Source organism: Oncorhynchus kisutch, linkage group LG9 (genome assembly GCF_002021735.2).
Source record: "Oncorhynchus kisutch isolate 150728-3 linkage group LG9, Okis_V2, whole genome shotgun sequence".
Classification (NCBI taxonomy): domain Eukaryota; kingdom Metazoa; phylum Chordata; class Actinopteri; order Salmoniformes; family Salmonidae; genus Oncorhynchus; species Oncorhynchus kisutch.
Window position 1 is genome coordinate 28,179,627 of NC_034182.2, and position 24,504 is coordinate 28,204,130.

At 43.4% G+C, this 24,504-nt stretch overlaps 1 protein-coding gene across 3 annotated transcripts; it reads left to right on the forward strand.

Moving 5' to 3' along the window:
• Positions 1-942: 942 nt before the first annotated feature.
• LOC109897023 (arf-GAP with coiled-coil, ANK repeat and PH domain-containing protein 1-like) lies at positions 943-20,807 on the forward strand. Of its 3 annotated transcripts, none has more exons than XM_020491514.2 (23): positions 943-1,576; positions 4,119-4,176; positions 5,819-5,938; positions 6,129-6,182; positions 6,376-6,434; positions 6,604-6,787; positions 7,304-7,348; positions 7,582-7,677; positions 10,482-10,556; positions 11,050-11,162; positions 11,471-11,522; positions 11,666-11,766; positions 11,999-12,110; positions 12,232-12,440; positions 12,513-12,582; positions 13,758-13,852; positions 16,650-16,846; positions 17,406-17,456; positions 17,535-17,713; positions 17,817-17,926; positions 18,002-18,112; positions 18,191-18,252; positions 20,172-20,807. In XM_020491514.2, exons 1-23 carry the CDS (start codon positions 1,524-1,526, stop codon positions 20,267-20,269), a joined length of 2,304 nt encoding a protein of 767 aa, XP_020347103.1. In that variant the 5' UTR covers positions 943-1,523; the 3' UTR covers positions 20,270-20,807. The 3 variants fall into 3 exon arrangements, 1 of the variants encoding a protein (XP_020347103.1); XR_004211055.1 differs by having other exon boundaries at positions 966-1,576; positions 18,191-20,040; XR_004211056.1 differs by lacking the exon at positions 943-1,576 and adding an exon at positions 2,740-2,925 and having other exon boundaries at positions 18,191-20,040.
• The last annotated feature ends 3,697 nt before the right edge of the window (positions 20,808-24,504 follow it).

Here is a 24,504-nt window from a genome sequence, read left to right on the forward strand (position 1 = left end):
GTGTATGTTTGGTGTGACGTTGATGGAATAATCTCGTAACCCCCAGAAAACTGAACACTGGAATATTCCTACTCCTATGAAAACTTTAGGTAATGACTTAATGAGACTTTTAATTGAATGTTCTCCACAGTTGTGGAAACGTTTGTTTTTAGCTGGGTTTTATGTAATGGAGCACTGGTGGGAGCTAAAAGTAGACCTACATTTGCTCCAAATATATTCCTATAGCTCTTCAGCCTCCACATAAATTGTGATCTAGTTGTGATATCAACATAAAAGCCATATGGACATGTGGTATTTTCTGAGTTGTATACGCAAATTTAGCATTGGCAGCCGATAGTGGGCGCTACATCTTCTATGATTGATGTGGATTCTCTGTTGTGGCCCGGCTCATACATAAAGCAAACTAGAATAATATGTGTACTGTTTTAATAACACACAATATTCCAACACCATTTTCAGATTTTCTGACAATTTAGGATGTTGCACACCGTGATCAGCCAAGGTTGTGCAACAGGCTAAATTGTCCGAAAATTGTGCTTTATTAAACAGTAGGCCTAAACATATTCTTGTTTTTTTTTCCCGCCGGCACGAATGTTTTAAGCAGCTTTTTAACCGGTAAAATTATATATTTGCAGCCTGAATAGAGGATACTTAATTTAGCCGGTAGACGGATGACACGAGTGTATTACCACCCACTATCGGCTGCCTAGGCTAACTATGTTTACGACAAAAAATTGATGCAAGCACATGGTTATAATCAGTGCCTCTTAGAATGAATGTAAGACTAATATTCGACTTATTTTAACTCCAAAATTGCAATTTCTAGCCTATTTAATCATATCTCCTTCTTTTGAACAACTTCCCTACCACCACAACACTGAACTGTCTTTTTTGCTGTTAGGTTAGTGCAATGACACTTGCATACCCGGAAATAGTGTGAGGGGGAGGACCAAGGCATCAAGCGAGAGAGATCGAGATATTTTTTTCGTTAGTGTGCCAGTCTAGTCACCCCAGGGTCCTCGATGGAAATGCTGTATGTTTACAATTATTTTATTGATGTTGGATTTTTTACGGTGAAAGAATCTAAACTGTCGAGAAACTGTTGGGATTTTTTTTCTTCATTTTCCTGACTCAAGCGCGCACGAGAGCAAGAGCGAAGTGGAAAAACGGACCTATAATAAATTCATCGATTGCAGTTATTTGGTTACTAATTTATTCTAATCAATACGTAATAACCTGTTGTTCCAAGAAGAGAAAGGCGCGATTCACTGATACCTAATGTCATGATTTAATGTCGAGAAGAATAGAATTCAAGAGAACACAAGTTATTTATTGAAAAACCTAAAAACAATGCAATATACGTTCAATATGTAAATACTATATTTGGAGTATTGCTTGTTCGGCGACAACGTCGCCAAAAGGAGCTCATCTATTTTCTCAAGCACTCTCTCCCATGTCACATTCAACATCAATAGAAATAGTTGCGGTTGTGTTATTGTTGTAATTTGTGTCAAAACCGAAGGATGACTGTCAAACTGGATTTTGAAGAGTGTCTCAAAGACTCCCCCCGATTCAGGTATGTCATGATTAACCCTTGAATAATCTTTTTAATGACTTGGGGCAACAGTTTACATAAACTACAGGCATTATTCATGCAGTCACATTATTAGCATTGTAAAGTGAGAGCTAATAAGTAAATGCTGCATAAATGTATGTAGCCTACTTACTGCTGGCAAATTACAGATGTATTCAAGGGTAGCCTATGTAGGCCTACTGTATGTTTTTGCAGTCAATTATTTAGATAGTTTCAAAACGGTTACATGTACACACAAGGCATCCTCCCTAACAGTAAGGAAATAGAGTAGTGCTACAAATGTTTTGCCTCAAAGTTACCTGTGCAATGTCAATAGATGCTGAGCATTGGCAGTGTGTCACACCATTCTAGTTGCACCAGCACAACCAGAGGATGCACTTGTCAAATTACAAAGTGTCAGTCCTGCAGATGGTTTGGGGCCATGCCTCTTGCTTGGGGCCAGATTTGTCACTGCGATGAATGAAATGAGTCTGGGCATTAACATGAGGGACGAGACACTACCTTTTCTCATTAATGGGGTTGGCTTTGTGTGTCGGAATAAAATAGTGAATTTATACAACTTTGTTGATTGTTGTAAGCAGAGCTCTAAATGAACCTTTTCATTGGTAGCACTGGTGGTCTCCACTTTAAAATGTTAGTTTAAACAAATACGATACAAATGTAACAACACAAACATAACAAATGTGTTTGCGCCCAATGGCACAAATATCATTTTGCCATTCGGTGCACTGGTGCTATCAAATCAACATTCCAGGTCATATGCGACCAAGATTGTTGCAAGCCGAGGTTGTAAGTCAATGTGCGAATGCCACACACCAACAACCTTGGAGTTCTGCTTGGCTTAATAATCTCTTTGAGAGTCAATATTTTTTTTTTTAAATTTAACTCTAAAAGGAACACAATTTGAAGCCAAAAGGGAAGTGGATTTTGTGTTGGGTTTGAAAGTAGCTAATAAAAGAGTTTTGTTGCATTGGGTGTGTTTTGCCTCCCTTGTCTGTCTGGGAGATCAGGAGTAACTGTGGTAATAAACGTCTCTCTCTTTCTCCCTTTCTCTGTCTCTTTGTCTTTGCTGTTTTATCATTAACCTTGTAAGTGGTGAAAGAGCTCCTAACTCTCTCTCTTCCTCTCTCCTCCCTTCCTCCCCATCTAGCTCTCTCTCTCTCTCCTCCCTCTTTCTTGGCTCATGGTCTATCTGGGAGGCACACAGTGTTGGAAAGTTTGACTTGCTGTGGCAGTCAGTGGTGCAAGTTGCAGCGGTGAGGTCTCGTGTTTGACCAAGAACAGCGAGAGGGAGAAGGTTTTAGATGTAGTTTGAACTGAATGTGCAAGAGGTAGGCCTTCAGACAGACACACACACACACACACACACACACACACATGCAGCTAGTGTGAAAGGGAGTAGAGGGTGATGTTAAGAGAAAACAGGCTTTGAAAGAGAAGAAAAGAGACCGAGAGACATATCAGTGAAAGAAGGATTGAAGAGAGAGGGACTTCTCAGGAAAGAGGCATTGAAAGAGGAAAAGCGAGAGGCTACACAGTACACATACAGACATAGAGGCTACTGGGGTAGCACGTCAAACCACTGCCTCCTGTTGCTAGGTAATCATGGGGGTGGGCTGGGGTTGTGGAGTGGAACAGGAGGTGAGAGATACTGAGGTGATAAATAGGAGGCAGGAAGTGTGTTTTTTGGGGGTGGATCATTGCAGAAACTTGGTCTCGCTCTCTCTCTCAGGCACACTTACTCATGCACGTTCACACACACAGATATGCATTCCTTTTTATCACCATACAAACACAGGCGCGAACACACACACACACACACACACACACACACACACACACACACACACACACACACAATGTGTGTGTGTAATGACACAGGCTTTGTTCCAACCTCATCAATTATATTTTCCACCAAACCTTTGGCAGTCCTGTTTGTATTGGTACCCCTGTCACGCTGGGCTAGGCGATTTGAATATGAATGATACTGAGCTGACCGACCCAAGACCTGCAGCCACTGTCTCTACTTCACCGCCGGCAGACAAACAGGCACTGTCTGTTCCATTTCTCTCTCTCTCTCTCTGTCGTAACTCTGTTTCTCAGCATCTCCTTCTCTCTCTTTTTTTTCTCTCTCAGTATCACTCTGTCTTTAGTTGGAAGGCAACGGAAACCACACTGTAAGGCTGTTGATGTGAAAGACAGACAGCGGAGAGGAGATACTGACTCATAGACAAACAGTCACAACAGCCACAATCTCCTTCCACTGGCCTTCTTACAGGCTTTAACCATGTATACTAGATCCCATGTGAAGCATCGAGTGTACTGCTTGAACTCTCATGACGTCTGATATTACAGCCCAAAAGATGTATTGGAGCCACAGACATTTTTACTGTAGATATACTAACATTGTGCCACAAGTTCAACAATCAGACCAGTATGGTATTGCTCAAGCAGGGTGTGGATGCATGGGAAAATACCTTCTGCCTAAGTGATGTGGCGATGTATATGTCTATGTTTCATCCAGGGCCGCCATTGAAGTGGTGGAAGGAGATGTCTGTGAATTGGAAACGCGATTAGAGAAGGTGAGCGACAGTGAAACACACACACACACACACTCATACACACTTCTTTTTCTATCCTCATGGGGACCTAAAATTGATTTCCATTCTAAATCCTTTTTTCCTTAAGCCTTTTTTTTAAAACATTTTATTTAACTAGGAAAGTCAGTTAAGAACATATTCTTATTTTCAATGACGGCCTAGGAACAGTGGGTTAACTGCCTTGTTCAGGGGCAGAAGGACAGATATTTACCTTGTCAGCTCGGTGATTCGGTCTTGCAACCTTTTGGTTACTAGTCCAACACTCTAACCACTAGGCTACTTGCTGCCCCAATACCTAACCCCTGAGCTTAAAAAAGCCTTTGTCCTCATGGGGATGGTGGAAATGTCCCCACAAGGCAGAAATGATCTTGTTTTACTATCCTTGTGGGGACTGTTGGGGATTTCAGGTCCCCCACAAGGATTGAAGAACAAGACACACACACACCTCCCCACCTTTTGCTACTATGCTCCGAGTATCAAAGCTCTCGATATGAGCATAACACCACTTCTACAGTATAAACATGCCCAGCCATCCACACAGTAGAGTGTAGATAGTAGTTGGACTGGGTCCGTTTTTGTGAACATCCCTTTTCTCTGAATATTGACTATGAACTGAGAGAGACATGGTGGTGTTTTACCTGCGTTGTAGGGAATGAACTTTACTGCTGCTTCCCCAATCTATTGTCACCAGACGAAAATGGAACTTGATCACACTCTCCTTTCAATCAATTGATATTCCTAATTCCCTAAAGGGTTTGGTGCGCATAACATTTTCAGATGCATACTTTGGTCATCAAAGTTCAGAGTCTTGAGAGTCAAATCGAATCAAACTTTATTAGTCACATGCGCTGAATACAGCAAGTGTAGACTTTACTGGGAAATGCTTACTTACAAGCCCTTAACCAACAGTGCAGTTCAAGAAGAAGAAAATATTTACCAAGTAGGCTAAAGTAAAAACTAATAAGAAAATGTAACACAATAACGAGGCCATATACAGGGGGCACCAGTACGAGTCAGTGTGTGGGGGTACAGGCCAGTTGAGGTAATCTGTACATGTAGCTGGGGGTGAAGTGACCATGCATAGGTAACAAACAACCACCGAGTAGCAGCAGTGTACAAAAGGGAGGGGGGGTTGGGGGGTTCAATGTAAATTGTCCGGTGGCGATTTTATGAATTGTTCAGCAGTCTTATGGCTTGGGGGTAGAAGCTGTTGAGGAGCCTTAGACTTGGCGCTCCGGTACTGCTTGCCGTGCGGTAGCAGAAAAAACAGTCTCTGACAATTTTATGGGCTTACCTCTGACACCGCCTATTATATAGGTCCTGGATGGCAGGAAGCTTGGCCCCAGTGATGTACTGGGCCGTTCACACTACCCTCTGTAGCGCCTTACGCTCAGATGCCGAGCAGTTGCCATACCAGGCGGTGATGCAACCGGACAGGATACTCTCGATGGTGCAGCTGTAGAACCTTTTGAGGATCTGGGGACCCATGCCAAATATTTTCAGTCTCAACCTATTCTGTGTCTGAACAGTGATCATATTGGTTGGTAGTGCTATGTCATCTCATTTAGCATTGTGTAGTATCCATGTTGTGTTGTACCTTGACACCTGTTGTTGTGTTGTGTAGCTGGTGAAGCAGTGCCACTCCATGCTAGAGGCTGGCAGGGCCTACTGTCAGACCAGCAAGAGCTTTGTCACAGGGCTCAAAGAGCTGGGCCACCACTGTTCTGGGGACAACATGATGGGGGTGAGTCTATAGAGATTCTGGTTAATACACTCTAAGCACTGATTTGAGATCATTGTAGCAGGAACCTAACTGTACAGGTCATATTACTCATAGTAAATTATTATGAAGGGAAGTGAAAGTTCCGTTCTATTGTTTTCAGTCATAGAAAAAAAAATTAAACTGACTAATTCAATGTTCTTTTCTCATCCAGGAGTGTTTGGAGAAATTCTCCAAGAAGCTGGCAGTGATTCTGGAAGCTCAGGGGGTGAGTTGGACTCCTCTATTGTGCATCGCTAGCTTTCAACTATAGTTACTGTAGCAACCACTATTACATGTCAGGTGTCTGAGTAGCTCTCTCTCTTTCTTTGTCTCTCTCTTTCTCTGCCTCTCTCTTTCTTTCTCTTGTCTCTTTCTCTCTCTCGTTCTCTCTCACTCCTTTCACTCTCTTTTTCTCATAGGAAGTGATTGAAAGCACACAGAAGTCGGTGAAGTTGAAGTTGCTGAGTTTTGTGAAAGAGTGAGTGAGTCTGGCACTCCTTTCTCATTCAGTCCTCTTTGCCCAAACTACTACCATACACTGCTTTCACAACTAATCCAGTTCCACCCACCTCTGGTCTGAAAGGGCCACTCCCTAGCATTCAGTTATGTCTTATCCCTCCCTCCCGCTCCCCCTTCCCTTCTCCCAGGGACGTGCGTCGGTTCAAGGATGTGCGTAAGGAGTTTGAGCGGGGTAGTGAGAGTCTGGAGGCAGCATTGGGGAGGAACGCTCAGGCCCCCCGGGGAAAACAGCACGAGGTAGAAGAGTCCAGCCATGCCCTCCTCAACGCCCGCAAGACCTTCCGCTCCGGAGCCCTCGACTACGTACTGCAGGTGAGGGCATCCAAGGTGGATGGATTGAGGGAGATGGAGGGGTGAGTGTTTGCCTGTGCATACACACTGGCATGGCTGTAGAAACATGCTTTAATTGACTCCCCCAAATGCATTTTCAGCATGTTAGTTTGACTTTGAATTGATTTTGAGTGGTTTGCTTTAAATTTCATTACAGGCCAGTATTGAAACGATCAGTTCTAGACTGGAGTCTTTCTCATTCCACAGCTGGCTGGCTTTTTGAGAACATGGACACTACTCAAAGGCCTCAAACAGAATGCTAGATCTTTTACACATAACAGACGTCAGGACCAGGCCATATTTCTAACAAAATAATTCATAAAATATGCAACGGCACCTATGTTTAGGGACATGTGTTTTGCTGTGGTGAATGATAACAGCATTGCCTGAGGGTTTCCCTGTAGCAGGCTGGTCACTATTAATACCCAGAGGTTTCGTACTAGCTGCAGTCATAACCACACCCATGTTCTGTTCCCTCCTGTTCACAAACTCTCCTAGATCAATGTCATCGAGGCCAAGAAGAAGACCGACATCCTGATGGCGGTGAGTTTCGTCATGTTATCGTTGGGAGTGTTGTAAAAAAATGTTATGGTTGGGAGTGTTGTAAAATCATGTTATCGTTGGGAGTGTTGTAAAATGTTGCATGGTTAAGATCACATGTGGGTGTCTAATCATTTGTTTACTTGAGCAGTTGTTGAGTTCTCTTTATGCTTGCATGTATTGTTTAGCATGTAGTTGGTTGTATGACAACGCTTTGCTCTGTGTTCTTCTGTCAGATGGTGTCTATGATGGATGCCCAGTCCCAGTTCTTCCAGCAAGGTCACCAGTCCCTCTCAGAGCTGGACGACTACCGCCGCACCCTGAGTGAAGAGGTAACAAGAACATGTGAAGGAATGAGAGGGAGGGCGGGAGATAAGTGTGTTGGAGGAACCAAGTTCATAGACGGAGGAAGAGATCTGTTCAAGTACGTTGTTCAGATTTTGAAATTAGGGAACACAGCGAGGGAGAGAGAGTGGGGTAAAAAATAGTTTATGAGAGTGAGTGGAAGAGAAGAGGGGGATGAATTGATCTCTTAGATGGACGGTGGAAAAGGTTTATTCTAATAGTCGATTCCATTGATTAATTAGCACACGAGTCCTAGCAATGAGCTCCAGAGGGATGAGGAAGTCACAAGGTGACGTCCCTCTCATCGTGACAGGAAACCGTGTGAGCACCGTCAACAGGAAACATTTCACATGACTGAGAAAGTTTGTGCTTGCATGCGTTCATGTGTGTGTGTGTGTGTGTGTGTGTGTGAGAGCACGTGCATGCGTGTTTTCATCTAGTCGAACAGTAACGTTAGTGCCACACTGGAATTGCACTTTAGCATAACTGGAAGAGCTGCCATACATTGAGCTCTAGGCCTGAAGTCAACAGTAGACTAAAACTAACAGGAAGGTTCGTCAGAGAGAAGCTTGAAACCGGAAAGCAAGTCACCTTTCACTGGAGCATTAAGGCCACAAAGACTGTTTTAACTCTTCCTGCTGTTATAGGAAATGGCAAAAGAGTGAGAGGCAGAATGAGAGAGAGAAAGAACAAGAGGGCAAGAACATGTAAAAATAATACCTGCAGAAGGTGCTTAAAGACTGCTGGATTGACTGATATAAATATATTTTAATTTTATTATTATTATTTTTTACAAAGATGACCAGTTTACAGAGGAGTATAAAGTGCAGTGATGTGTCCTATAAGGAGCATTGATGGCAAGTCTGATGGCTGAATGGTAAAGAACATCTATTTGCTCAAGAGCACCCTTACCTGCCGATCTATAAATTACGTCTCCGTAATCTGGCATGGGTAGGATGGTCATCTGAATTAGGGTTAGTTTGGCAGCTGGGGTGTAACACAACATTCGGGGAGGGGCCAGCTGAGTACAAGACTGTATCATCTGCATATAAATGGATGAGATAGCTTCCTTCTGCCTGATCTATGTTGTTGATGTAAATTAAGAGCGTGGGGCCTAGGATTGAGCCTTGGGCCTAGGATTGAGCCTTGGTGATGGGCAGTGGCTGAGACAGCAGATGTTCTGGCTTAATGCACTGCCCTCTTTGGGAGAGGTAGTTAGCAAACCAGGCCAAAGACCCCTCAGAGACACCAATGCTCCTTAACCGGCCCACAAGAATGGAATGGTCTACCGGATCAAAAGCTTTGGCCAAGTCAATAAAAATAGCAGAACAACATTGCTTTGAATCAAGAAATTGGCCAATAACAGTTAGGATCAGCTTGATCTCCCCCTTTAAATAAAATACACACCATGGCTGCCTTCCAAGCAATGGGAACCTCCCCAGAGAGGAGAGACAGGCTGAAAAGGTTAGAGATATGCTCAGCGATTATAGGGGCTACAATCTAAATCATATGACCCAGATGTTTTTTGGGGGTCAAGTGTAAGGAGCTCCTTTAGTACCTCAGACTCAGTGACTGCCTGCAAGGAGAAACTTCGTAGCGGGGCAGGAGAAAATCATCAGGGCTATTTGCATTAAAAGGGGTGGGAGATGAGGAAAAGTTGGACGGGCAAAGAGGCATGGCGGAGTCAAATAGGAGTCTCGACTTAATGAAGTGGTGATTAAAGAGCTCAGCCATGTGCTCCTTGTCAGTAACAACCACATCATCAACATGAAGGGAAAGCTGTGAGGAGGAGGGTTTATTCATCAGGTCTTTAACCGTTTTCTAGAACGTCTTGGGGTGAGACCCACAGAGAGAGAACTGCTCCTTAAAGTAACTAACTTTGGCCTTCCAGATAGCCTGAATGCACTTATTTCTCATTTGCCTGAACGAGATTAGGCGTTTGCCGAGCCTTTCACCAAATGGAATTCTTGAGGTGGAGTAACTCTGCCAGATCATGGTCGAACCCGGGGCTGAACCTGTTTTTAATTCTCATTATCTTTATGGGGGCATGTTTGTTAATAATACCACTGAAAATATTAAAAAAGAATGTCCAAGTGTCTTTGACAGAGGGGATCAAGCTGGTTCTTTACCAATTTACAGAGGCCAGGTCATGAAGGAAGGCTTGCTCATTAAAGTTTTTTAGCAAGCGTCTATGACAAATCAGGACAGATCGTTTCACTGAGCAGCCATTACGAACACAGGCTGTAAAACAGTGATCACTAAGGTCATTACAGAAAACACCAGTCTGATACCTGTCAGGATTATTTGTAATTGGTAATAATCTGAGAAAGATTTAGGGAGTCCTGAAACCTTAGTGAGAGAGGAAGAAACTAAAGCTACTATAGGAAGCTGCTTGAGGTTTTTCCTCGATCCTCCATGCAGAAACAGGGATTTGGGACAGGTTCAGCACTTCCTCCTTCCTGTTTCACCAAGAGGACGAAGTCTGTAGTGATGGACTCCCTGACATCTAGCTAAAAGCTGTCCAAGCCAGAAGTCCTTAATCTCCTAGCCTGATTTTCCTCAACAGTTTCTACATGAATCTCTAAAACTACAAAAAAAACATACACTGTTCCAGTATACTGTGTACATTATTCTCTATATTTTGTTCCCTGGCTGAACTGGCATATCATGCTGCACTGCCGTGTGTGATACAGGATAATGTGCATCATTTGAAACATATTGTATTCTGTGTTTTTTTTTAAATCACATTTTTTGTGCCCGACTCTCTCTCTTTTTTTAATCTCATACACAGCACACTCAACTAGTGTTGAATTCTGCCAGGGAGAAGAGAGACATGGAACAGAGACACGAGGCCATTAAGAAAAAGGTGAACACTGCTGGATCCAAACTAAACACAGGCCACCAAGTTGGCTGCCGTGTTATTACACTAGAAGCAAATGTGTTTTGTAACTAAACCAAGACAGACCACAACCTGTCGTTTCCAATGGGAACAAATGAGGGCAGAACCAAAGACAAGCTAGTGCGATCCAATTGGTGCGTTCTAGCATGCATCTGCATATTTCCCTTCGGGAATGCCACCTCTGTGAAATGAGTGTGGGCAATTCTCCTTTGCAATCCATCTAACAATGTAATTTTGTTTTTGCAAAGGGTAAGTCTACAAAATGTAGTTCACTTTGTTCAGAACATATCCTATCTGTGCTAGAAGTCTCCAACCTGTGAAGATACAGCTAGTCACACCTGATGACGTTGTCACTTCCTTTTCGACATAGCTCGGTAGTCTACTGGCATCACTGCATGACAATGATATTTACTAACATCCCTTCCCTTTCCCTACAGTAATGTTTATGTTGTGTTGGCAGGATGTGTCCTATGATAACTCCTTAATGGATTTCTGTGCTGATGCCACCAACGGTATTGCCATGGAGGGCTACCTGTATAAGAGAGCTAGCAATGCCTTCAAGACCTGGAGCAGGTATGTTACACCACCACATATTCTCTCTACTGCATGTTGTTCTCTCTCTCTGATATTTAAAGGCTATAGCCTAGGAAGCAGAGGAGGCTGCTGAGGGGGGGGACGGCTTATAGAAAGGGCTGGAAAGGTGTCAACCACATAGAACCACGTTTGATACCATTCTATTGACTCTATTCTAGGCATTAATATGAGCCGGCCTCCCCTCAGCAGCCTCCACTGCTAGGAAGGTGATGGGTAGAATCATGATATATCTAATGATTGCATTATTTATTCTCATCTCCTTTTGATCTCCTGTCTCACGACGGTAGGCGCTGGTTCTCCATTCAGAAAAATCAACTGGTCTATCAGAAGAAATTCAAGGTGCATTTTTGAAAGACACTGCTTTACTTTTCAATGCATTTTTTTATAGCAATCCATGCAGAGACAACGTTAATGACGTTCACACACACCCACCCACACACACACACACACACACAGCCTGACCGTGTCCTTCTTTCTCTCAGGATCAGCCCACAGTAGTGATTGAGGATCTGCGTCTTTGTACAGTGAAGGTCTGCGTTGACAACGAGAGACGATTCTGCTTCGAGGTGGTCTCTCCATCCAAGTGAGTCTACAGCTGTGTGTGTGTGTGTGTGTGTGTGTGTGTGTGTGTGTGTGTGTGTGTGTGTGTGTGTGTGTGTGTGTGTGTGTGTGTGTGTGTGTGTGTGTGTGTGTGTGTGTGTGTGTGTGTGTGTGTGGTTTATACAGGGAGAGTAGTGTGTGTGTTGATGTTGCTTTCGATATTTGTTTAGGGTATTCGTTTAGTGTTAACATAGAGATTTTGTGTGTGTGTGTAGGAGCTGTCTGTTACAGGCAGACTCCGAGCACCAGCAGCAGGGCTGGATCAGTGCTGTCCAGAACAGCATTGCTTCAGCCTTCCAGGAACGCAGAGAAGACCCACACTGTCCCGTGAGAAAACATACAAATGTTATTCATTGTGAACAAATGTGTTTCAGAAGCAGGTTTGTAGGTCATTGTCTACACAAAGTTTGTTTGTGTGTGTACATCTCTCGCTCTTTCTCTCACATAGAGGGAGCATTGCAGCTCTGTGTCGGGAGGCAGCCCAGGAGGAGGAGGGCTGTGTGGGGAGCAGGAGAAGACAGGGGGCCGCGAGGCTCTGGAGGAGGTCCAGGCTATTCCGGGGAACATGCAGTGCTGCGACTGTGGAGAGCCCGGTCCAGACTGGGCCTCTATCAACCTGGGGATCACCCTCTGCATCGTCTGCTCGGGGATACACAGGTACACACACACACACTCAAGCAAACACACACACACAAACTAAAATGTAACTACCTTCTATCCTTCTGACAGGAGTCTGGGTGTCCATTTCTCCAAAGTACGCTCCCTCACCCTGGACTCCTGGGAACCAGAGCTGGTCCGGGTAAGAATACATCCACTACGCTACCTTTGGATGCATCTCAATAATGTAGCATTACTAGACTAATGTCAAGGGGGGTTACTGTACAGTCGTGGCCAAACATTTTGAGAATGACACAAATATTAATTTCCACAAAGTGTCTTTAGATATTTTTGTCAGATGTTACTATGGAATACTGAAGTATAATTACAAGCATTTCACAAGTGTCAAATGCTTTTATTGACAATTGCATGAAGTTGATGCAAAGAGTCAATATTTGCAGTGTTGACCCTTCTTTTTCAAGACCTCTGCAATCCGCCCTGGCATGCTGTCAATTAACTTCTGGGCCACAGGACTGATGGCAGCCCTTTCTTGCATAATCAATGCTTGGAGTTTGTCAGAATTTGTGTGGTTTTATTTTTTCCGGATGTAGCAAACAATCGGAAAGGGGATTCATCAGAGAAAATGACTTTACTCCGGTCCTAAACAGTCTAATCCCTGTACCTTTTCCAGAATATTAGTCTGTCCCTGAAGTTTTTCCTGGAGAGAAGGGACTTCTTTGCTGCCCTTCTTGACACCAGGCCATCCTCCCAAAAGTTTTTGACTTACTGTGCATTCAGATGCACTCACACCTGCCTGCTGCCATTCCTGAGCAAGCTCTGTACTGGTGGTGCCCCGATCCCGCAGCTGAATCAACTTTAGGAGACGGTCCTGGCGCTTGCTGGACTTTCTTGGGCACCCTGAAGCCTTCTTCACAAGAATTTAACCGCCCTCCTTTTGAAGCTTCCAGTTTGTTATTCGAACTCAATCAGCATGACAGATTGATCTCCAGCCTTGTCCTCGTCAACACTCACACCTGTGTTAACGAGAGAATCACTGACATGATGTCAGCTGGTCCTTTTGTGGCAGGGCTGAAATGCAGTGGAAATGTTTTTAGGGGATTCAGTACATTTGCATGGCAAAGAGGGACTTTGCAATTCATCTGATCACTCTTCATAACATTCTGGAGTATATGCAAATTGCCATCATACAAACTGAGGCAGCAGACTTTGAAAATGTATATTTGTGTCATTCTCAAAACTTTTGACCATGACTGTACATGCATTGAAACTCTATGTAGAAATATATATATACTTTCTTTATTCAATAAAAGCACAACTGACGTGTGTGTTTATCCTCCCTGCCTTGCTGTCCTGTAGTTGATGTGTGAGTTGGGAAACACAGCCATCAACAGGATCTACGAGGGGCGAATTGATGAGATCACCATCAAGAAACCCCACCCGTCCAGTCCAAGGTATCTCACTCCCCACTCTCATTTTCATCACAGAGTCATCACTTTTTATTAATCTCACATAGACAGTCAAGATGTAATAGCGTTGCCGTGTGATTTCATTGCAGGTTTATGAAGGATAATGGAACAGAACGTACAGATAGAAATATATTGTGTAGACCAGACAAGATTCTGTATTGTCTATATACTGTGGAGTAGTTCTGTTCTTTACATTTCTATCTGCAACTTTCAAAACATTATAAAAAGTTGTGTTGAATCCCCAGGTATAAGAATCCCCCTTTCATCTCCTTCTGATGTCATTAACATGAAACTGCAGGGAGATGTTTTACAAGTTTTCCTAATTACACTTCAAATGCATACTGCTAAAATGTAAACTATACTTTTTCTTTGCTCAATATGCCAACATTCTATCTTTAAGTACACTACATGACCAAAAGTATGTAGACACCTGCTACTCGAACATCTCATTCCAAAATCATGGGTATTAATGTGAGGTTGGTTCCCCCTTTGCTGCTTGCTTCCATTCAGCTGTTAGTGAGGACGGGCACTGACTTATGTATTATACAGTGCAGGAAAGTATTCAGACACCTTGACTTTTTCCACATTTTGTTACGTTATAGCCTTATTTTAAAATGGATAACATACATGTTTTCCTCATCAATCTACACACAATACCCCATAATGAATGACAAAGCAAAAACAGGGTTTTTAGATTTTTCAAATATTTTTTCAAATAAAAAACAGACCTTATTTATGTAAATATTCAGACCCTTTGCTATGAAACTCGAAATTGAACTCAAGTGCATCCTATTTCATTGATGATCCTTGAGATGATTCGACAACTTGATTAGTGTTGTGATAAATTAAATTGATTGGATATGATTTGGAAAGGCACACACTGTCTTTTATAATTATTATATATATTTTTTTACCTTTATCTAACTAGGCAAGTCAGTTAAGAACATATTCTTATTTACAATGACCTATCCCGGGCCAAACCCTAACCCGGACAACACTGGAACAATTGTGCGCCGCCCTATAGGACTCCCAATCACGGCCGGTTGATACAGCCTGGGATCAAACCAGGGTCTGTAGTGACCCCTCTACCACTGAGATGCAGTGCCATTGCGCCACTCGGGAGCCCTGTCTATATAAGCTTCCACAGTTGACAGTGCCTGTCAGCGCAAAAACCAAGCCATGAGGTTGAAGGACTTGTCCAGAAAGCTCAGAGACAGTATTGTCTCGAAACACCAATCTGGGTAAGGGTACCAAAAACATTCTACAGCATTGAAGGTTCCCAAGAACACAGTGGTCTCCATCACTCTTAAATGGAAGAAGTTTGGAACTACCAACTCTTCCTAGAGCTGGCTGCCTGGCCAAACTGAGCAATCAGGGGAGAAGGGTCTTTGTCAGGGAGGTGACCAGGAACCCAATGGTCACTCTGACAGTGTCCCTCTGTGGAGCTGGGAGAACCTTCCAGAAGTACAACAATCTCTGCAGCAGTCCACATATCAGGCCTTTATGGTATAGTGGCCAGACAGAAGCCACTCTTCAGTAAAAGGCACATGCAGCCCACTTGGAGTTTGCCAAAAGGCACCTAAAGGACTCCCAGACCATGAGAAACAAGATTCTCTGGTCTGATGAAACCAAGATTAAACTCTTTGGCCTGAATGCCAAGTGTCCCATCTGGGGGAAACCTGGCACCATCCCTACGGTGAAGCATGGTGGTGGCAGCATCATGCTGTGGGGATGTTTTTCAGCGGCACAGACTTTGAGACTAGTCAGGATTGAGGCAAAGATGAACGGAGCAAAGCACAGAGAGATCCTTGATGAAAACCTGCTCCAAAGTGATCAGGTCCTCAGACTGGGGCGAAGGTTCACCTTCCAACAGGACAAGGACCATATGCACACAGCCAAGACAATGCAGGAGTGGCTTCAGGACACGTTTCGAACATTTCTGGAGAAACTTAAAAATAGCTGTGCAGCGACGCTCCCCATCCAACCTGACAGAGCTTGAGAGGATCTGCAGAGAAGAATGGGACAAACTCACCAAATACAGGTGTGCCAAGCTTGTAGCGTCATACCCAAGAAGACTCAAGGCTGTAACCGGTGCCTAAGGTGCTTCAACAAAGTACTGAGTAAAGGGTCTGAATACTTATGTAAATGTGATATTTCAGTATTTATTTGTTAAATTTGGCAAAATTTCTAAAAGCCTGTTTTTGCTTTGTCATTATGGGGTATTGAGTGTAGATAGTCCCCCCCATCTGTTAAATCTATTTTAGAATAAGGCAGTAACAAAATCTGGAAAAGTTAAGGGGTCTGAACACTTTCCGAAGGCACTGTATCTGACTTCCTCTTTTCCTCTCTTCTGCTGCACCCCAGACAGGAAGTGACACAGGTACATGACGACGGCTGTGGTTTGTGCCGTAACATGACAATGACTGTGGTTTGTGTCGTAACCAAACTGTCCCCCAGAAATGTGCTGTGCAACTGCATGGCTTTGTGTATGTGTTCTGGATGTAAAGTAGAATGCAGTCAACCATGTTGTAATACACACAGGGAGGGCTGGCTGGTCAAATTGAATTGAACTGAATTGCTGTGTTATAATATGATGGTTTGTTAATGTGCATTACTGTATATGAAATTCATTTGATTTGATATATTGTTTTACTCAAATTGCATTAATGATCTGACACTCTCTTGCCTTCCTTTTTTTATATCTATCCCATCTCTCTCGTTCTCCATCTCTCTATCCCCCTCTCTTTCTCCATCTTTCTCTCTCTCTCTATTGCTCTCTCAGGGGTGATAAGGAGTCGTGGATTCGTTCTAAGTACGTGGAGAAGAAGTTCATCCAGAAGCTCCCGGAGACGGGACGTAAAGCTCCCCTGCGGCGCTCCAGCGCCCGGAGGAACAGGGCTAACACCCAGGAGAGGCCAGCCGGGTCACGACCCCCACTCAAACCAAAACCCACCCGGGCCACCCTGCCACGACTCGCAGGTACTGGACAGGACATACAAGCTCATCTGATTCGCACTATAGGGCCAAACCGAGCAGACCTGTACCAGGCTGGCCTTGTTAAGCATTACATTACAACTGATCAGTTATTCAAATCAATAGCATTTCTGCTTCCTATAAAAGAGATGTTGTTGTTCTTTTCGCTGTCTGCTGATGGACTGGTAGGTGTTGAAGTGATATAATTCCTGATCCAGTACAAATCTGTGTTCAGGTCAGGAATGTAAGCGATGCAGGTGCTGTGGGTTATTTGTGTCTGTCCAAGGGGTAGATAAGAGGATAGATACCAACGACAGAAATTCCACAACTTATCAAGCTAGGAAGGAATTTATGTCAAATATTCACACAATGTTGAGCCTCGCTGCACCTAAACTCATACACACACACACACATCATCCATAAACCTGGTGACACAGTAAAAAGCGGTAAGCTTGGTACATTGTTGCCGTGTGTGTATTGTTATAGTCAGCAGGATAAACCTGTCATCTTGTGGCCTGTTGCTATACTGAAGGAATATCATGTGACGCTCTCTCTCTCCCCTCAGGGCTCAATCAGAGTGACCTTGTCCAAGAGAACAATACGGGCATTCACAAAGGTGACACAAACACACACAGAGACGGCCCACCCCACACACACACACACACGCACTAAACCCCCTGTCATCCCTCCACAGATGATGAAGATGACGAAGAGGAGGACCTGTCTGGTCTTCATCCCGGGGCGTTGTTATATCGGTCTGCAGCGCTGCAGCATTTCCCTGTCATGGCCGACGCCCTGGCCCACGGAGCTGACGTCAACTGGGTCAACACAGCCGAGGAGTCCAGCACCCCACTCCTACAGGCCGTCACCGCGGTGAGGAGAGAGAGAGCGAGTGTTGATAAGAGCGCAAGCAGGTTTGTGTGAATGTATCGGTTTGTGCGTATATGCTCACATGCCCTCTGACCCGTCTCTCCAGAACTCCTTGGCAGCGTGTGAGTTCCTGCTACAGAACGGTGCCAATGTCAACACAGCAGACAGCAACAGGAGAGGACCTCTACACCACGCCACTATACTGGGACACACTGGGTGGGATGGACACACACATGCGCACACATACGCACGCACACACACACACGCACTAACCTGGTCCCCATCTCCTAGGCTTGTGTGTCTGTTCCTGAAGCGAGGGGCGGACTACAACGCCAGAGACAACAACCAGAAAGACCCCATTACTATCGCCGTGGAGACAGCCAACGCTGACATTGTCACCCTGTGAGTATAAACTTCAGTTGATTTGTTGACACTAGAAGGGTTGATTGATTTTCTCACGACTCTGCTTTCTCCTGACAGGCTGCGAATTGCCAAGATGAACAAGGAGATGCGGGAGATGGATGGAGCCTTTGGCCAATCAGGTCACTCGGGGGGACAGGGTGTGGGCGGGACAGGGAGTGGGATGGGCCAAACCAGGAAGGGACTTCAGGCCTTGAAGAACCAACTGAGTGGATGGGCACTAGGGGGGCAGAATGAGTAGAGAGAGGTGGACTGGCATCGTAATTGAGGAGAGAACAGATAGGGAGGAGGGGTACCTCTGAGGTGCGTAGGCTACTCGTCTAACAGTTCCCAGTAAGTTGTGAGGTAACATTCAAATAGATTAGATTTTTTGTTTAACATTAAAGTCAAGCATGATGTTGAAGTTATGTTTTGATTGCTTTCTGGAATCATTGCTGGACCCTTCCTAGAGTGCTGTCAGAAGAAATCTGGACAAATAAGAGGTTAGGGGGAACGTTCTTGTAACTTATATGGGGAACGTTCCTGGAACTGAGAGTTGTTAACTGGATTACTGGGTAGGGACCATTTGCTGTATCTCCAAAGAGGGAGTAGAGTGAATGCAGTTTGAGTAGAGGGATAACTCGAATACAGGGTAAATGTATGGACAAGAGGCTATACTGTAGTATTTCTGTATGTTGGAAGAGGCAACCATTTTGGGAATATAATACTAAAGGGAAAAACTGGGAAAAGGAGAGAACATTCCATAGAAGAGGAAGGAGGGACGTTTAAAGGGAGTGTTTATGTATGCACACCACGAGAGAGTCCACGTTGCACTTTGATGTAGAATGAATGAATGCCGTTAGTCATCCTGCACTTTACAGCCCAAATAAGCTCAATGTAGATCAGTGTATGATTGCACTGGGCATTGGCCATGTTTAACATGTATTTATACACCTATATATAAGTGTAGAGTTCTATATGGACTTATGTGTGAATGTATTGTATGATAGCACAGGATGCTGCTTGAAAAAGAATGAATCTGATTGTTAGTGTTGTCTCATCGTGTACATTTTATGCACCTTGCATAAGTCCAACAACCAATGGTATTTTCACTTGAGGGTTTTTCCATTATACAACTGTATGTTCCCCCAGGCTTGCTTTAACCTTTTCAAACGGGTTCTGTGGTCACACCTAAGTGGTTACTATTGTGTTTGACCGGTTTCAAATGCACACTGCCACCATTTAAGCGTGACTTTTGTTTGAGAATTAGAACTTGGTGCTGAGAACATGAAGATGTATAGAAAGTAATGAGCCACTCTGTCTATTGTAGTTCAGTGTTTTCCAAACAGTGGCTCAGGGCCCACTTGTGGGTTATTGTTGTGGCCAGTCTTAGGCTGCTGGTCAAGCCTGGGTCGTGGCTGTTGTAATCATGTTTGTGTCTATCTGGACAATGAACAATGCACCATGATTAAACATTTGGGAACCACTGGTCTGAGCCCATCAGCTAGCCAGTAGGCCTAGCTGATGCAACCAATTTGGGCTGGAACAGTGGACTCTCAATGGGTAGAGCTGTAATAATTTTTGCGGTGTTGTATGCGAAAGAGGGTGGACCATCCATTCCTCCATAGCCAAACTGTCTGCCAAGTGTGTTCCAAGTTATTTACTCCAGTACTGTCACAATAACTCCCTATTTCAAATCCTGGTTTGAAGTATCCTAACTCAAATAATTTGTCTGGCTCTGGAGGACTGAGGTTGTGAGGCTCATGTAATGTCTATACTCGGAAATGCTTCATTTGTCTTGTCAGTCTCTGATGTGCAGTGCTTTCTCGTTGTTGTTTTGTGAGCCTTTGTGTTCGTCCAATGAGGCGACTGCCTGCTCTGCGCTGCTTGCACAGTGTGTCCCTTGATGCCACCTCCTTACAGCGCTACAGGTAAACAGTGTGTGTGCGCGTGCGTCCGGGTGTATGCATGCGTGTTTTATAGGAGTAGCCTAAAGTCGGCAAATTGTAAATGTCTAAATCCTCTTTTCCTGAATTGTCATCTTATGTCTTGTTTTTCTAAGGTGATGAAACGTACCAGGACATCTTCAGGGACTTCTCTCACATGGCATCTAACAACCCGGAGAAACTCAAACGCCGCAGCACAGACTTTAAAACTTGACCTTACAGCTGTTTCTTTTGTATGCTGTTGTTACGCTGTTTTCCTTTCTTTTTTGTTGTTGTCACACACACACACACACACGCCTACACAGACAAACACACACACACACATTTGCTGGCCACCTGCTCTGCGTTAGGTCATTGCTCAGCTGGTGATTACTTTAGTAGCGCCTCCGGTCCAACAGTAATGTCTTTGTGTTTGGCCTCCAGAGGAGAACACTCCGGCTTAGTGGCTACATGAGACACTTGTTGAAGGAGATCGAAGATGTACAGCCTAATAATGACGGCTGATACAGTAATAACCTCCCATTGAATGACTTATTTCCTCATTTCATTTGGCTAACCGTAGTCTAGCGGAGCCACCCGACACAATTCTTGTCTCGTTGACTCGACTGTAAGGCTCGGTTTCCCACAACTACCGTTGAACAAAAACAATGCAACTTTAATAGCTGTGTTGCTTTCTGTCGATCCTCCTCAATGTGCTGTTGTGACAGAAAGAAAAGGAGGGATAAGTTTGAAGCACAGGGTAAAACTGTTATGTGCTCTTGTACTTGTCTTTATAATTTTGGATGTGATGTTGTTTCTCTGTATATCATGTTTTTTTTTTGGGGGGGGGGGGGGGGGGGGGGTCTATTGACCACGTGAGGTACAAGAGATGTGTTTCTTGCGGAAAATTAAAATACCCGAGTTAATTTCCGTTTCTGTGTAAAGTCATTCAGTGGACCTAGATATGCTGGGTGTGTTTAAGCGGTAAGTCGAGCGAAGTCGACTGTAGACGAAAATAGCGAGTGAAGTGGGGGGGGGGGGTGTATCTGCGACAGCCAAAAGCAAGGCTCAGATCAACATGGCAATGTCAACAAAGCTGCTATATAAAATGTTCTCTTTATAAATGTCTAAAAAAAAACGTTTCTATACCCCCATATCACACACTCACAAACTGAAACCGTTTCTATACCCCCATATCACACACTCACAAACTGAAACCGTTTCTATACCCCCATATCACACACTCACAAACTGAAACCGTTTCTATACCCCCATATCACACACTCACAAACTGAAACCGTTTCTATACCCCCATATCACACACTCACAAACTGAAACCGTTTCTATACCCCCATATCACACACTCACAAACTGAAACCGTTTCTATACCCCCATATCACACACTCACAAACTGAAACCGTTTCTATACCCCCATATCACACACTCACAAACTGAAACCGTTTCTATACCCCCATATCACACACTCACAAACTGAAACCGTTTCTATACCCCCATATCACACACTCACAAACTGAAACCGTTTCTATACCCCCATATCACACACTCACAAACTGAAACCGTTTCTATACCCCCATATCACACACTCACAAACTGAAACCGTTTCTATACCCCCATATCACACACTCACAAACTGAAACCGTTTCTATACCCCCATATCACACACTCACAAACTGAAACCGTTTCTATACCCCCATATCACACACTCACAAACTGAAACCGTTTCTATACCCCCATATCACACACTCACAAACTGAAACCGTTTCTATACCCCCATATCACACACTCACAAACTGAAAACGTTTCTATACCCCCATATCACACACTCACAAACTGAAACCGTTTCTATACCCCCATATCACACACTCAAACTGAAACCGTTTCTATACCCCCATATCACACACTCACAAACTGAAACCGTTTCTATACCCCCATATCACACACTCACAAACTGAAACCGTTTCTATACCCCCATATCACACACTCACAAACTGAAACCGTTTCTATACCCCCATATCACACACTCACAAACTGAAACCGTTTCTATACCCCCATATCACACACTCACAAACTGAAAACGTTTCTATACCCCCATATCACACACTCACAAACTGAAAACGTTTCTATACCCCCATATCACACACTCACAAACTGAAAACGTTTCTATACCCCCATATCACACACTCACAAACTGAAAACGTTTCTATACCCCCATATCACACACTCACAAACTGAAACCGTTTCTATACCCCCATATCACACACTCACAAACTGAAACCGTTTCTATACCCCCATATCACACACTCACAAACTGAAACCGTTTCTATACCCCCATATCACACACTCACAAACTGAAACCGTTTCTATACCCCCATATCACACACTCACAAACTGAAACCGTTTCTATACCCCCATATCACACACTCACAAACTGAAACCGTTTCTATACCCCCATATCACACACTCACAAACTGAAACCGTTTCTATACCCCCATATCACACACTCACAAACTGAAAACGTTTCTATACCCCCATATCACACACTCACAAACTGAAACCGTTTCTATACCCCCATATCACACACTCACAAACTGAAACCGTTTCTATACCCCCATATCACACACTCACAAACTGAAACCGTTTCTATACCCCCATATCACACACTCACAAACTGAAAACGTTTCTATACCCCCATATCACACACTCACAAACTGAAAACGTTTCTATACCCCCATATCACACACTCACAAACTGAAAACGTTTCTATACCCCCATATCACACACTCACAAACTGAAACCGTTTCTATACCCCCATATCACACACTCACAAACTGAAAACGTTTCTATACCCCCATATCACACACTCACAAACTGAAAACGTTTCTATACCCCCATATCACACACTCACAAACTGAAACCGTTTCTATACCCCCATATCACACACTCACAAACTGAAACCGTTTCTATACCCCCATATCACACACTCACAAACTGAAAACGTTTCTATACCCCCATATCACACACTCACAAACTGAAAACGTTTCTATACCCCCATATCACACACTCACAAACTGAAAACGTTTCTATACCCCCATATCACACACTCACAAACTGAAAACGTTTCTATACCCCCATATCACACACTCACAAACTGAAAACGTTTCTATACCCCCATATCACACACTCACAAACTGAAACCGTTTCTATACCCCCATATCACACACTCACAAACTGAAACCGTTTCTATACCCCCATATCACACACTCACAAACTGAAACCGTTTCTATACCCCCATATCACACACTCACAAACTGAAACCGTTTCTATACCCCCATATCACACACTCACAAACTGAAAACGTAACATATGTTCAATTAATTGGTTAATAAAGAAAGGTCTCAAATATTCCTTTCATTTGTGTCCCCTGCAGCTTGACAATTGACGCAGTTGGTTCCTGTTTAAGTCACGTCTTCGGCCATGTTTGCATGGGTATAAGTACAAATGTGATTTAATTTGTTTATTTTTTCAAGCCTAAGTGGACAACTACTTTTTGTGTTAACTATGTTTTGTGTACCAGTCCTAAAATGTCTTTGACTGGATATAATTGCCTGTACATTGTGTTGCGGTAAATGGGGTTAATTTTGCCCAGGACCACCTATAGTTTCCAAATCCACAGAGTTTACAACCAGAGGAGCATCACTGCTTATTCTACGGCCCTTAAAGAGTGGCCAATCGGCTTAAATGTAGTACGTTTTTCAAAAGGGACATACATATTGCACCTTACATAATTGCCTGTACATTGTGTTGCAGTAAAAGGGGAGTCGATTATGCAATATTCATTTTAGACAGATGGGTTATAGTTACACATACATGTGCCACAATGGAAAACTTTGGCAGTTTACAGTAAAACTGAATTGCAGTTGAGTTTCCAGAAGATATAAGAACGTTTCATTGAATTTGGTACAACTTTCAAACGTGTGTGGTACATTTTCCCAAATAAATACAGAAATGTAAACAGATTATCAAAATGGCTCATGTTTCAAAACTAACCACGTGTAATTGACTAAGTACAACAAACAAATTCAAAAAGGTACTTGTTCACTGCACCAAATCATTCACATCCTGCATATGCTGTATAAGGACAATAACACTAAGACTGACATATTTCTCAAAATGCTCACAAACTGACATTGGATACAAATGATAAAAAATGTAAAATGGTTTCCCCCAAAAAATTTGTATGTCAAGTTATAGTCAAATACTGTATGAAAAATATTTAAACTCAGCAAAAAAAGAAACATTCTCTCACTGTCAACTGTTTATTTTCAGCAAACTTAACATGTGTAAATATTTGTGAGAACATAAGATTCAACAACTGAGACATAAACTGAACAAGTTCCACAGACGTGACTAACAGATATGTAATAATTTGTCTCTGAATAAAATGGGGGT

Coding starts and splice junctions, on each gene's coding strand:
- LOC109897023 (XM_020491514.2), top strand. CDS start 1,524: ATGACTGTCAAACTGGATTTTGAAGAGTGTCTCAAAGACTCCCCCCGA. Junction 12,441..12,512: donor GTCTGCTCGGGGATACACAG/GTACACACACAC, acceptor TCCTTCTGACAG/GAGTCTGGGTGTCCATTTCT. Junction 17,457..17,534: donor CAATACGGGCATTCACAAAG/GTGACACAAACA, acceptor ATCCCTCCACAG/ATGATGAAGATGACGAAGAG.